General features: G+C 36.7%; 1 protein-coding gene across 1 annotated transcript in view; it reads right to left on the bottom strand.

The window, feature by feature from the left end:
* The window catches only part of mlip (muscular LMNA-interacting protein), a 32,533-nt gene extending 19,920 nt beyond the window's left edge, over nucleotides 1-12,613 (bottom strand). Inside the window, exons 1-2 of the mRNA XM_058379119.1 lie at nucleotides 12,480-12,613; nucleotides 286-405 (exon numbers count right to left, since the gene is read on the bottom strand). Coding sequence (XP_058235102.1) covers nucleotides 286-405; nucleotides 12,480-12,515 — 156 coding nt within the window. The 5' untranslated portion in view covers nucleotides 12,516-12,613. The remainder of the gene's footprint in view (nucleotides 1-285; nucleotides 406-12,479) is intronic.
* Between the last annotated feature and the right edge of the window lie 671 nt (nucleotides 12,614-13,284).

Below are 13,284 nucleotides of genomic sequence, written 5' to 3'. Positions count from 1 at the left end.
CACTACCTGTAAATATTCTTATAAGACATTGCTAGGAAATATGGGAACATTGAAGAAGCACAGGTAGGTAGGACACCGTAAAGCTGCATTACAGGTGATCAGATACAGGTGATGAAATTTTAATTTCAATAGGATCATAAGAAGAAGAGGCTTTTATTTGTCACATATACATTACAGCACAGTGAATTAATTTTTTTAACACATGAAGCTGGGATCAGAGCTAGGATACAGCCCCCCTGGAGCAGAGAGTGGTTAAAGTCCTTCCTCCAGGGCCCAAATGCTTACCTCACTAAGTTTACCCGATCCTTTCTCTGACACTGATTTCACCCTCTTCTCCGTAGGCAGCTTTTTCAGAACTGGCAGGAAGGTAAATGACTTGAGCTTGACTGCAAATACAATGGAGACCTGCCAAAAAAAAATGGAGCAAATAACCAACATAGTCATTATGTCATTAAAAATGAATGAATGTAAAAAGAAAATCAGACACAAAACGCCCACGCTTAATAAATGAACTGTACTACAGAATGGATTGAACCGTTTCTCGCTGAACAGCTCCTAGTGAAGACCTGAATAAAATTAAAGATTCTCGGGCTTGGTTTACCTTGTACGTGCACTGAGACACTAATCAAGGGATCATGATTGCAAAGCGACGCCGCAGCCACACTTCATTACCAGGCTTCACGATTTCTAAGAAAGACATAGATCTTAACCTTTCCCAGTACTGAAGCTATGGAGGAATCCTGAAAATGTTTGACATTTCTACTTGGAATTATGATGTCAAATAACTTAGATGGAGGAGGTTCGGATGGAGTAAAAAAAATAAATGTGTGTCGAAATAAACAACACTTTTCACAACACTGTTAACAAACTCAAAGATCAATAGGCAAGAGAAAACAGCAGGTGGCTATGAAATGTTGAATAACTGCTACTTTTTCAGAATGATACAAAGCAAAGCATATTATCGACTTTAAAGCACATCACCATCACCAACCTGAAGTGACTAGGGCATTAACCAGCCTATCAAATGCGTCTCAACATGATTTTTTTTTACATACAATTTTTTAGCTTGACTGCAGTGTTCACAATTTCCAACCCTATCAGCTTGCCCTCATGATTAAATATAGAACATCTTGTTCAATTATAGATAAACATCTACTGACATGAGAAGCAGTTGCTAGGCTGCATCCTATGTAATAGGACATTTTGAATAAAGTGTTTCCGAATGATTCATAGCGCAGTGTGGTACATAGGCAGCACAAAAAGCTTTACATTATAGGAAGCAAAGTGTGGCTTCTATTTAAATGTTACAGGAGCAGTTAGGAAAGATCTACACATTGACCTCTTACGATTCTGGTTTGGTTTTTCCAGTTAGCAATTACTTGAGCAATGACTGAAATTCATAGGTAGAAATCGTCCTGTATGCCTTTACATCCAGGAAGCAGCAGGAAGAAAAAACATCATCACTGACCCAAGCCACAACATATCTGAATTCTTTCCCTCCAGCAGATGCTTCAGATCAATGTGCATCAAAACCACCAAAGAAGAAGAATAGATTCTTTCATCATTTGATCCAACTCATGAATGCTTAATTTCTCCACAAACAGAAGCAAGGCTAAGCCACTGTTTACAATGTGTGTGTGTGTGTGTGTGTGTGTGTGTGTATGTGATGTATTCCTGTGCAATATATTTTTCTTGTTTTCGGTCTACAGTGCAATAGTGGGACATGTTTTCCATTTTCAACATAGAAAATATGTGTTACTGTATATTACCAGGGTCTGATTGTCACTGTTGTTGGAATTGTCTGCACAATGTGAGAACTGAAAATTTTCAGGGGGTTTTCCCTGAAATTTTTCAGGGGGTTTTCTTACATGTTCTTGACCAACACAGCACAGTTCTACAAAAATGGCATCACTGTGCTTCACAATAATCTGCAAAAATAGATATTTCAAATAAATGAAAATGAATCATAATCTCTCCATCATTCTGAAAGTGCTGGTGAAAGCAAAAAGATATCTGGCACGAACAGTGTAAGCAATGTATCAAGGTCAACAAAGTACAGGGTATTCATCTGCCTTGGAAAGTGGATACTTGGGCTGCGCAAAGTCAAATTTGTGAGCTCAGACATGCAAGAAATTGGACGTCCAAACTGCATTCACCGAGTACTGAGCAGCTCTTGATGGACCTGGGTCAGACATTTCTGAGACTGAAATGCCAGCATGGAGATAATAGTGTGATGTTTAGTGCTGGAATAATTGGTTATGAGCTATTTGCTTCCTGGAAAGATTCTCAAGTTGACAGCAGATGCTTTGTCACATGAAATTAAAACAAAAGATGATATTCAGTCCTGCGTAGTGTGGTGGTGACACTTCCTGACTTCGAGAAGACACAAGAGTACTTAGGCATCTCCAATCAATTTAAATCCCTGCAAGAATCCATGCAGGAGCATTTTATGGGAAAAGAAATATCCATGCCTCTTGACTTTGAAAGAGGAACGGTGAGACGTAATTTGTACATTTGCATAACATAGTCTGCCATTACCTCAGTAAATGAGCTTTTATCTTGAAGGATTGAACACAGAAATCAGTTTTGTTGTTATGTAAATAAACTTTATGCAAATTGGTCTAGTGGAAAAATTGCACATTTTGAAAGAAAACACTGAACGATAGACAGCGTCATTTTGGCCAGTTGCACTTACTAAATCTAAATAAATAATCCTAATGTGCTGCAGTTTTCACTAGTCTGTTCTGCTGCTCATCATTTTTTGATATGTTGATATGATTTTTGCATAACAGCTCGACACAGACTGTAGATATCTTCGGGATCTACTTCATAAAGTCGAACCTGGGAATATCCAAGCTATTACATTAGACACGTTTAATGATCATGAAGTCACACTCCTTGTATAAGTGACAAGAAATTTTCTAATGGTCCATGTTATAAAGCTTTTATGCACCCTGAATTTTCTACCCTTTATTAGGACATTTCATCATTTCAAAGTGAAAAGTCTACGGTTAAGAATCGACATTAAGAATCCTTAAATTATGTTGAAAAAAATCATAGCAGTAAATTACGAGCACACAATAAGAGCACACAGGGCTAGTAAAAAAAATCTAACAAGGGTTCCTCTAGGCTTAGTCAAATAACATCAATAGAAGATTTAGATATAGAGATAAAATGGACAGTGCTTCTCACACCAGGGCTGTTTACTACGCTCTTCAGCTCTCTGTATTTCAACCAAAAAAACGAAAAATCAACACCAAGCCTAAATGAGAAACGTGAGCGACTGCAAAACACGACATCACTTGTAACATGTCCGAATGGTACAATGCCAAAGTTTGAAATTACATTCAATAAACTACCTATAGGTCATCTTCCATCCATCACGTTAGCGCTTGCGGACAAAAAGGGCTAAGACCTGATCATTAAATGATAAAGTAAATTTAATACGGCTTTACTTTAGGTCTAAGTGCTACACTACACATGCACATGGGAAGTACAATGCTGCCTGGTATCTACTTACAGTGTCACCTTTCTGGGAAATAAGAGCATATTTATAGGTATACTACTACTGCTTTATGGAAAATATACCACTCGAATCAGTTAGCTTTCAAATAGACTTTTAAAACATATACAGCAACAAAAGATTCAGGTTAATGATATGGGTTAAGTAAAAATATATGAGTTTCAGCCAAAGACAAACACACAGTAGCTGTTTGCTTCCTTGAGTGTTAATAAGCCAAATTTGATCTTCGGAGCGAAATAAAAATATGCTACTGTCATGAGGCTATAAAATTACTTTTATATTATTATATCAACTACTGATTTTAGTCATTACTGAATAATTCATCTATAGTTTAGCAGCTTGTTTTGTTACACATTCATGTTCACATTTAAGATTAAAACTAGCATCACTTGGCTGTACTACTGAATTTTTTTTTTTTAATCGCTTCATAACAGTCCATAGTTGAGGTTTCATTTGTCTATTTCAAATATCTAAATTTCTAACCATCCTAACATTTTCTTGACTATTTACTAGCATTCAAAGCACTGTGATGTGAGTCAGTAAAGGTAATTAAGCTATTTAAAGTGGTACTTTAATAACACTAAGTGGTAAGCAGGCAGCAGAAAAGAAAAGCCACACATAATATATATATATATATATATATGGGTATGATGATTGTGCCTATGCCTAAAAAAACTGACAATGGTTATTTTCTTTCTGAAAAAGCAGAGCAGAGAACATCTTCCCATGAGTCTGTATAATAGGACTATAAGTTGCCACTCCACTATAATCAGTTCCAGAATCATTGTTAATCCTGATACCAGTCTTAAGCAGTAATTTGCTTTCTTTACTATATATTTATCATTAACATTTTTAATGTATATCTAGGTATTTACTTCATATTGTCAAAGCTTCTGATAACTGCACAGAACATTTGTTTAAATTGTTAAAATTGAAGATTAGAGCATAATATATGGCATTTATGCATTAAGGATTAAGTCCAAAAGTCTGAGAACATCAGTAAAAATGCTTCAATTGTGCATCTTATATCAATTTAATACATAATTTTCATTATAAATAATACTAATCGACAACAACTTGAATGGAAATTAGAATTTTTCAAGTATTTTTGTATTTTTTGCTTTAATGACAGCGTGCACTCAAGCCTGCATCGACTCCACACATTGTTGAAAAAACGTATGATCCGTTTTTGCACAAATCCATTAGATTGTCATCTGAACACATGCTTCAGAACAAGAGATTAGACATGAGGAAAAGCTGAACTTTTGTACAAAGCAGATATCATGGTCAATATCACACATTAGTGATAGAAACAGTGCAGTCTTGAATACAAAAATGTACAGTAAACTCACACACACAGTATTTAGAGAGAGAGAGACAGAGAGAGAGAGATTAATTCTTCATAGTTTTGCATAATCTGTCAGCCACCACACCAGAATGTAACCAAGTTGGCAAATTTGGCAATCAATTTGTCTCACAATTGGCTGCTTCTCCATCCATCCATTTACTGTAGCGCTTATCCTACACAGAGTGGAAGGAAACCTGGAGTCTATCCAAGGAGAATCATGGCACAAGGCAGGGGACATACTGTACAGGGTGCCAACATATTACAGGGCACAACCACTCATATACTACAGTCAATCCAAAGATGCCAATCAGCCTACAACACATGTCTTTGGCCTGAGAAAGAATACCCAGAGGAAACCTTTGAAGCTAGGGGAGAAGAGAACATGCAAAATCCACACACACATACACACACACACACACACACACACACAGAGGGAGGAGGTGGGAATCAAAACCCTAATCCATGGGGTACAAGGCAAAATTTGCTAACCGCTAAGCCTGACTGCTCCTCATATCTTCTCAATGACAACTAGCTTGATAACTTACACCAGTGTCTTCAAGACTATTGAAATATTTTCAATCTATTTTTTTCTCTCACACAACAAGCTTTTAAGTGTAATAGCTCTTAAGCCTCACTTCCTCCAGTCCCCATCAGGAGCATTAAAAGGTAAATGAAAGCCCTTGACCCTAGACAATACAGCCCCTGCATTCTGAAATGATTTTATTGATTTTTTTTTTTGCTACTTCTCAGCATATCTGAAAATGGTGCATTCACTTTGGGAAGATTATACAATATAGTTCAAATTATGTTATGGGAATATGTGGCAGAAAGGTGTTGTATTGTCACAGAGGAGTGAAGTGTGTTAGCAGTAAGTTTATTGCAAAATTGTTGGGGCATAGGCCACCTGATTTAAGCATTTGGCTAAAAAGGAAGGCTATTTCTCTGACATGTATAGAGCAGCTATGAAGGGCCGTGACATTAATAAAAACCTTTTTTAATCCACTTTGATCTAAAACCGCTCTCACATTACCTCCTTGCACCATCATTTTAAAAGTCTTGTTCTCTTCCATACACTATATATCTTATTAAACTAAATGTACACTAATGACATTGCAGCATTTCAGCATAAATTGACAATTACATTGCAAAACGAATTCATTTTTTTCCATCTGGTAGATAATGAATAAGGTAATATTCCCTAATATATATTTATATATTTTATGCTATAGCCTAGAGGCTCACACAAAAGGGGGCTTGCTATAGCCTAGAGGCTCACACAAAAGGGGGCTTTCACAAGAAAGCAGAAAACACATTTGTCAGAAGCTATTCTAGCACTACAACGTCTATATAATTGGACTGAAACGAGATTGCAACAACACTCCTAACCACAACCTCACAATGATAATATTTTCCCTCTATCCAAACTTGTGAGGAAGGGTTGGTGCAGTTTGTCAGGACCCCACAGCAAGTATAAAGACAATTGTCTTGTGCTTTTTTTTTTTTTGTGATGGAAATTTGTTCATTCTTCATTGCAACATTTTGAATCAGGGTGAAAGCTACATGAAAAAGATCATCTGTGTTTTATTAATATGTAATATAATTATGTCTGCTGTAGCATTTGAAATCAATATGCGTCTCATTGTTATCTGATGAATTTAATATAATGCCACATAGTCAGTGATTTATAAGCCTGTACAGAACAATAATCAGGATCCAAATGTCACTCCTAATTTCACATTATTTCCTGGGGTAGTCAGTGAATGCTGAAAAACATTTGAGAACTTTTTGCATATTTAAAATGTCAGAAGTTTAGTTTAAAGTCATTTTTTTCACATTGTGCAAATAGTCTCTTTGTTTTCTGATAAATGCATCACTCTGGTTAAGAATAAAGGAATTAAATCATCTTGGATGGAACATAAAATAAACCTCTGGCTGCACCTTTCTTTAAAAACATGAAATTAACTGCTAGTAACTATGTGATGCAATCATGTCAACATGGACCAGAATCTTAAAGGAAGGTTTCCAACAACTTGTTCTATCCATGCCACAAGGCTTGTTCCATCTCAGTGTTCATATGGTGTTCCTAATAAAGTGTCAGCAAATGTATACCTCTATTCCTCTATTTTCCTTTAATAAAATATATTAATAAATATATATTGTGTTGATATTAAGATATTTTTGGAACACAGACATGGGATCAAGCCCAAAATTGGTCACTTTTGCAAAATGGCATATAAATAACAAACAATGCTTGACAAGAGATTGTATCTGAGATGGTAGCAGATCACCCCAGACAACTATTTTGTCTGATATTTGACCATCAATATCAACAGCACATTTTCTCATTAATACCAGCTCTTCTCTAGCTGAATATATCGGTATATGTGAATTCATCAGGTTTGACGCTTAAATAGTCACATACGACTAAATTAAAGATCATGGGCAGAGAGATAGAAATGCAATCTATTTATGAACTTAATCAAAGCTGTACATATATGACTGTATGGATGTACAGTGGCTTAGTGGTTAGCATGTTGAGGAGCCTCACACCTCCTTGGTTGGGCGTTCAGTTCCTATTCATGCCCTGTTTGTAGGGAGTTTGCATGTTTTCCTCATATGGTGAGAGGTACTCCAGTTTCTTCCCTACATTGGCATGCCTTGAAGACTAAGTGAAAGTGTGTGATTGTGCCCAACAGAGGGATGGCACCATGGCTAGGATGCCCCCCACCTTGTGCCCTGAGTCCTCTATAGTATAGATTGATGGATACATTGTGCACTGGTCATGTACACACAGATGAAAAATTAAAGAAATATCCTTTTTCTAGAATTTCATAATCAGTAAAACCAGTTCCACAAACTCAGAAGATGTTTAAAATGTGATAGACCAGCTTCTGAAATCTGTTCACATTGCCCTCAAAGCAATGCATATTAAATCCCAGTGCCGTATGGCGCTGCGCAGCCATTAAAACATTTCTGACATGAATTTAACAACCTGTTCTCACTCCTGACTCCTGCACTTTGTCAGCTGGGTGACAAATCAGTAATCTATAGGATAAGAACACCTCTGCATCATTACTTACAGGATTGATCACCACCAAGGAAGCTCTCCTCATGAAGTGCAAAACAAACCTTCACTGGAAATATTTCTGCCTGCATCAAAACCAAAAATACTCAAACAGCATGGAGTAAGTAGAGCAGTGAGATCTGATCCCTAATACCATACCGCATAATCCATACATAGCCACAGACTAATTCCCTCAGCACAAACAATTACACACACACACACACACACACACAACAATGTGATCTAATATATAACTCTTTCATACATTCTCTACCAGCATAATATTTCCTGGGCCACCACAAACCACCAGAAAAGTTTCAATGCACCTTGGAACAGATTTTATTAGTCGCTGAAAGACTATTATACAGACATGTCGCCATTCCTCCAAGAGAATAGTCCTTCAACTGCTGTTTTGATTATTGTGATAGAGGAGACCAAGATGACTTCAAAATTTCTCACATGTACTCAATTTGAGGCGGGATCTCTAGTGACTGTGAGTGCAAGAACGTGCCATTTACAGTACATCACTTTCAATGCTCAGAAGCAGCTTTCAAAGCAATCGGTGTGTCCTCACGCTCTGTGAAAGTGACGTAAATTGGATGCAATGGTAGGTAAATGGACATGGCTGAAAATAGATGTACTGACATGATCGTTTTATGTAAAACGTTCAAGTTAACGAAGGAAATGATTTTAAAGATAACGACAAACAACAACAATGTGGGTGTAGTGGTTTAGTGGTTAGCATGTTTGCTGCACACCTCAAGGGTTGGAGGCTTGATTCCTGCCTTCAACCTGGGTACATGGAGTTTGTATGTTCTCCCCATGCTATAGGGGTTTTCTCAGGATGCTCCATTTTTTCCCAAAGCCAATGTGCTTTAGGCTGACTGGCATCTTTAAATTGCCTTAATAAGTTTGTGTGCGGGCAAATGCGCCCTATGAAGGGTTGGCACCCCATCCAGGGTGTCCCCCTCCTTGTGCCCTGATTCCCCTGTGATAGGAATAGAAACCGTATAGATGGATAACAGCACATGCGATTATTCTTGTTTTGTATTGTGAGTAGTTATTAAGGCAGGAGGAAAACCCTAGAGCAAAAAAATCCTTATTGCCGAACTTCTGTTTAAAACTTCTGGACTGCTACTATGAGCAGTATACCTAAGGTTTAATTGAAGCCTACACCACAGTACTTAACTAATACATTAATCATATGTGACAGCTTGTCATTTTCTGTGGGCGCAATATACATAATATGGACAAAAATCCCTGGAGTAAGGGAATCAGTTTTAATCACTCATAAACAAACACTTAAAACTGTCTCCCAGTATATTTCATAGTGATCTGTCCGCTTGGAAAGAAAAAATTTGCTATGTTGTCCTCCTATCCTTTTCATTTACAAAGTAACCACAGAAACAAATTGAGCCACAAGCAAACAGACACAAACGAAGGAAAGTTACAGAAGACACTTTGTACTTGTCATTAGAGCTCTCGATCTCGTTCTCTCTCCCCTCTCTGTCTATATTAGGGGTCGTATCATTCCCCCAGCTTCCATTTCAAGTAACACAACTGGGCTAGAGGACTATTTTCCCAGTCTGCTGTTTGTATACTGTCTCATTGTGACCTTTCCGTGAGAACTGCACATGCACGTCTCACTGCCTACTTGATAAGTGACTCAACCCTAGACCTTTTATAACTACTATCTAAGTAGCTGCACATAAACAATACTAAGAACTGAAAGATTTTTTTGTCATTATATTCAAACAAATTTATACATAAATTATAACTCGTATGCAGAACGGCTGTTAATAAAACTACAACACTCCGAGACACCAAGCCTTCTCTGAAAAATGATGCCGACTATTTAAAATAGTGTGTTTAATGGGATAAGAGACAAACATGGCACTCTTTCAGACTTGTTTCCTAGTTCCTGCTATCGCTGATTACAGTTTTTACCGTGCAAAACCATCATTTTAAGCCCAGCAGATGCGTTCACTGAAGTTCAGCAGGATATTATACCCACTCGGCTCACACTCCCACTGCTAGGCTTTAACTACTAAAGACAACACATAACAAGCTTGGGAAATAACCGACAGAGCAATATGACAGTTATAACCCAGTTTTAACTGTCATATTGCTTTTATAGAATAAAATACATATAGAATAAAATATAAAATATATAAAATTCATATATAAATCTAAAATTATATAGAATTTTATAAAGAATTTATAATTTTATATAGAAATTATCTATATAAAATTCATATAGAATTTTAGTGACCAATTCATATGACAGTTATGAATTGGTCACTAAAACTTTAATTGGCAATTACACTGTTCATTACGGCATATTAATACGGTTACCAGCTGCGACCATAGCAACCATACTATTATATACAATGTACAATTTGCCCCTTCCATTCACAGGCATAAAATTAGCACACACTATACACAAAGCCATTAACACCTGATCAACAATTTTCACACAATTAACTAAGCGAGGACGGAAAAAGAAGCTCGTGATGCCTCACAATGGACAGAGAACACACTTCATCCAAAAATCCATCATGCAACTGAACACCATCTGGAGAAAGAGGATAGTGTCAAGAGACACCATCCTCTAAGAGACAACAGTTTATAAAGACTGTGTGTCATACAGAACTCTGGGAACAGATAAGGAATGTGGATCATGAGGAAACCGGGAAGATAAGTCCCCAACGGAGCATACCGTCGGTCTGGTTTTTTTGTCTGACTTCAGTGAGTAGCATCATAATCCATGCATGAACACGTGCCATTTTACTGATACGTCAGTTTTTTCCTTTACATATAAACTTAATCTTGTCTTGCTTTTGGATGTGTTTTTTGTTGTTGTTTGATTATAAGGTTTATCAGTCAAAAAAAAATAAATACATACCATCCCAGGTAGCTAATTATGACATCAGAAAATTACAGAATATTCACTGATATATTACTGTTCTATTTTTCAGTTCGTCAGATGCCCAAATGAATAGAAAGTTCCTTCTAATAAATCTTTACTAAAAAATGTTGAGTGATTGGGTGTGCCCGCAACACAGCTGGTGGTTTTGCGTCGGCGCTTGACAGTTTTTCTGTGAAACCAAAAGCTAAGGCATTAAAAAAAAAAAAAAGAAAGACAGAAAATTAGTGATATAAAATGCAGACTGAAGAAGAAAATGGCGTTTTTCTTTGCTGTCAAATGCAATACAATGTAACATAAAAGCAAGAAACATCCTAAAAATGAAAAATAAAAAAAGGACTAATATAATAAAGCAGGAATTTTACCAAGCACTGAAATAAATATCTAATAGAAGATCTGAGTTTATAATACAGTTGACATGTTATTTTATTGTGCTTAATTAACTCGAGCTGAAGAAAATAGTATTGTAATATTTTTATGCACTTTTCTGTGAATAAAATGAGCCGACTGTTTGAAGCCTGACCCCTGCTTTGCTTACAGCCGACTTTATTTGCTCTTAATTTTATTCCTAACATGGCCTCTGCGAACAATAGACCCTTCCTCAGACTTTCAAAGACAATAACACTATTTAATTATGTGTCCTATTTAATTATAAACACTGTTTTTATGTAAAACGCTCACATAACTTCAGAAAAGCACTAACACTAAAGTGTGAAGCCATGTCTGAATACTGATGTCTGTATTCTCAGGACAAATGTTAAACTCCAGCCCTGCATATTAATCTCTGCTTAAGGCGTTAGTCCCTTCCTGTTTGGGGATTCACACATTTAAGTATAACAAGCCCTTTCTCTGATTTCTGATTTCTCTGTGATTTGTACATCACAATTAAGCGGAAGCTGCTTCTAATATCACGAATATTTTTTTAAATAAATCAGCGAATTAAATATGATGCAGAATTCAGAATGAAACCTGGTTTTAACCAGTTCACATTACTTTTCATTTTTTTCATACTTTGTCTCATGAATCAGACACTAATCCATATTGCTTTTTGTTACATTTCTTTACAATTCTAAAATCAGCAGGCTTCATGTTTGTTAAAACAACAATAAAAGTAGAAATGATTTTCTCTGCCACACATTTTAAACACTCTGGGACTGCTACACAGCCAGATGGCTATAATATTCTTTTTACACTGATAAGCATTGTGAGTTTGTGAGTTTGAATACACATCCTAAACTTTAAAGATTAAGTTTATAGTCTAGGAATCAGGTGTGAGGATGAGGATAAATAAGCCTTTAAGTCAGAGATATGAAATGTTCCCTTGGATTAGCTATACTGTTTATTTTGAGCTATAAATTCTTTCAAATTAATTACACTGCAGATGCCATCCCTCAAATCTCCAAAAGTCCATATTTGACACATCAACAGACCTCACGCAGTTCACAACACAGATCTAAGCATCTGTCCCAGGCTCAGAGTGGAAGAGCACTATATTTGGTGTATTGAAGGTCACCGATATCGAAAGCAATCAATAAAACCAGCTGAAATTCGATTAGTGTCACAGCCGCGTAGGTTGGTTAATCTAAGCAGAATGTCACTGCTCATGGTGAGCACTCACCTTTCCTAAGGCCCCGCGTGGCTGCTCCAAGGCCATGCTGTTGGTTGTGTTGCGCGTTTGTTTGGACTTGGTGCTTTATCTACATTGCTTCACCCTCACTTCTCGGACTGCAAATGAGCTGGAGCCTCTTCCCGTCTAGATAACTATGGTGCACTGTAGGCTTCCATTTATAGGTTCACAAAAGCCACAAATAGCCTGCAGACAGCACACAGCTCTCTACTCATGCATAACAACAATGCCCGCCTGATCATCCGTCACTGGTTTACATGATCTTTTCTCTATATAAAGATTTTATTCTTATTAAACTGTGAACAACTTTGCTTCCTTTGTTGTTGATGTTATAAAACAATATGCTCGCAGTATTAAAACAAAATCTGAAACAGACTTTTGGCTGTTCATAGCTGCACGCAGAGCTGACGATCAGTTTTACTCTTGAAGCAAAGACTTTCATATCATGACCTCTTATAAATAAATATAGACTGACAAGTTAGAGAGAACAAGGAAATGAAATATTCATATTTTTACTATGAAAGCATCAGACCTGAGGGTTTGCCTGTATGTTTTTTTTTCCAGCATGTAGTATTTTATTCAATGGGTAGTTCCAGTTCAATTTGATTGGTTGAGCAGCGCTCCAATAGCACTTATATTTCTTATGACCACACTGAGACACTTCATTGTTTATCATATCATTCGCTTTTCATATAATTCCACTTCCTAGCTCGAAACAGTTAATACAGTAGTGTTAGCAACGTCATAAACATATGTTAGAAACAATGCTTTTCCGGAAATACTTTGATGTTACAAA

Source organism: Hemibagrus wyckioides, linkage group LG03, assembly GCF_019097595.1.
Source record: "Hemibagrus wyckioides isolate EC202008001 linkage group LG03, SWU_Hwy_1.0, whole genome shotgun sequence".
NCBI lineage: Eukaryota > Metazoa > Chordata > Actinopteri > Siluriformes > Bagridae > Hemibagrus > Hemibagrus wyckioides.
Note: the sequence above shows the minus strand (reverse complement) of the source record. Positions and strands in the feature narration are given on the sequence as shown.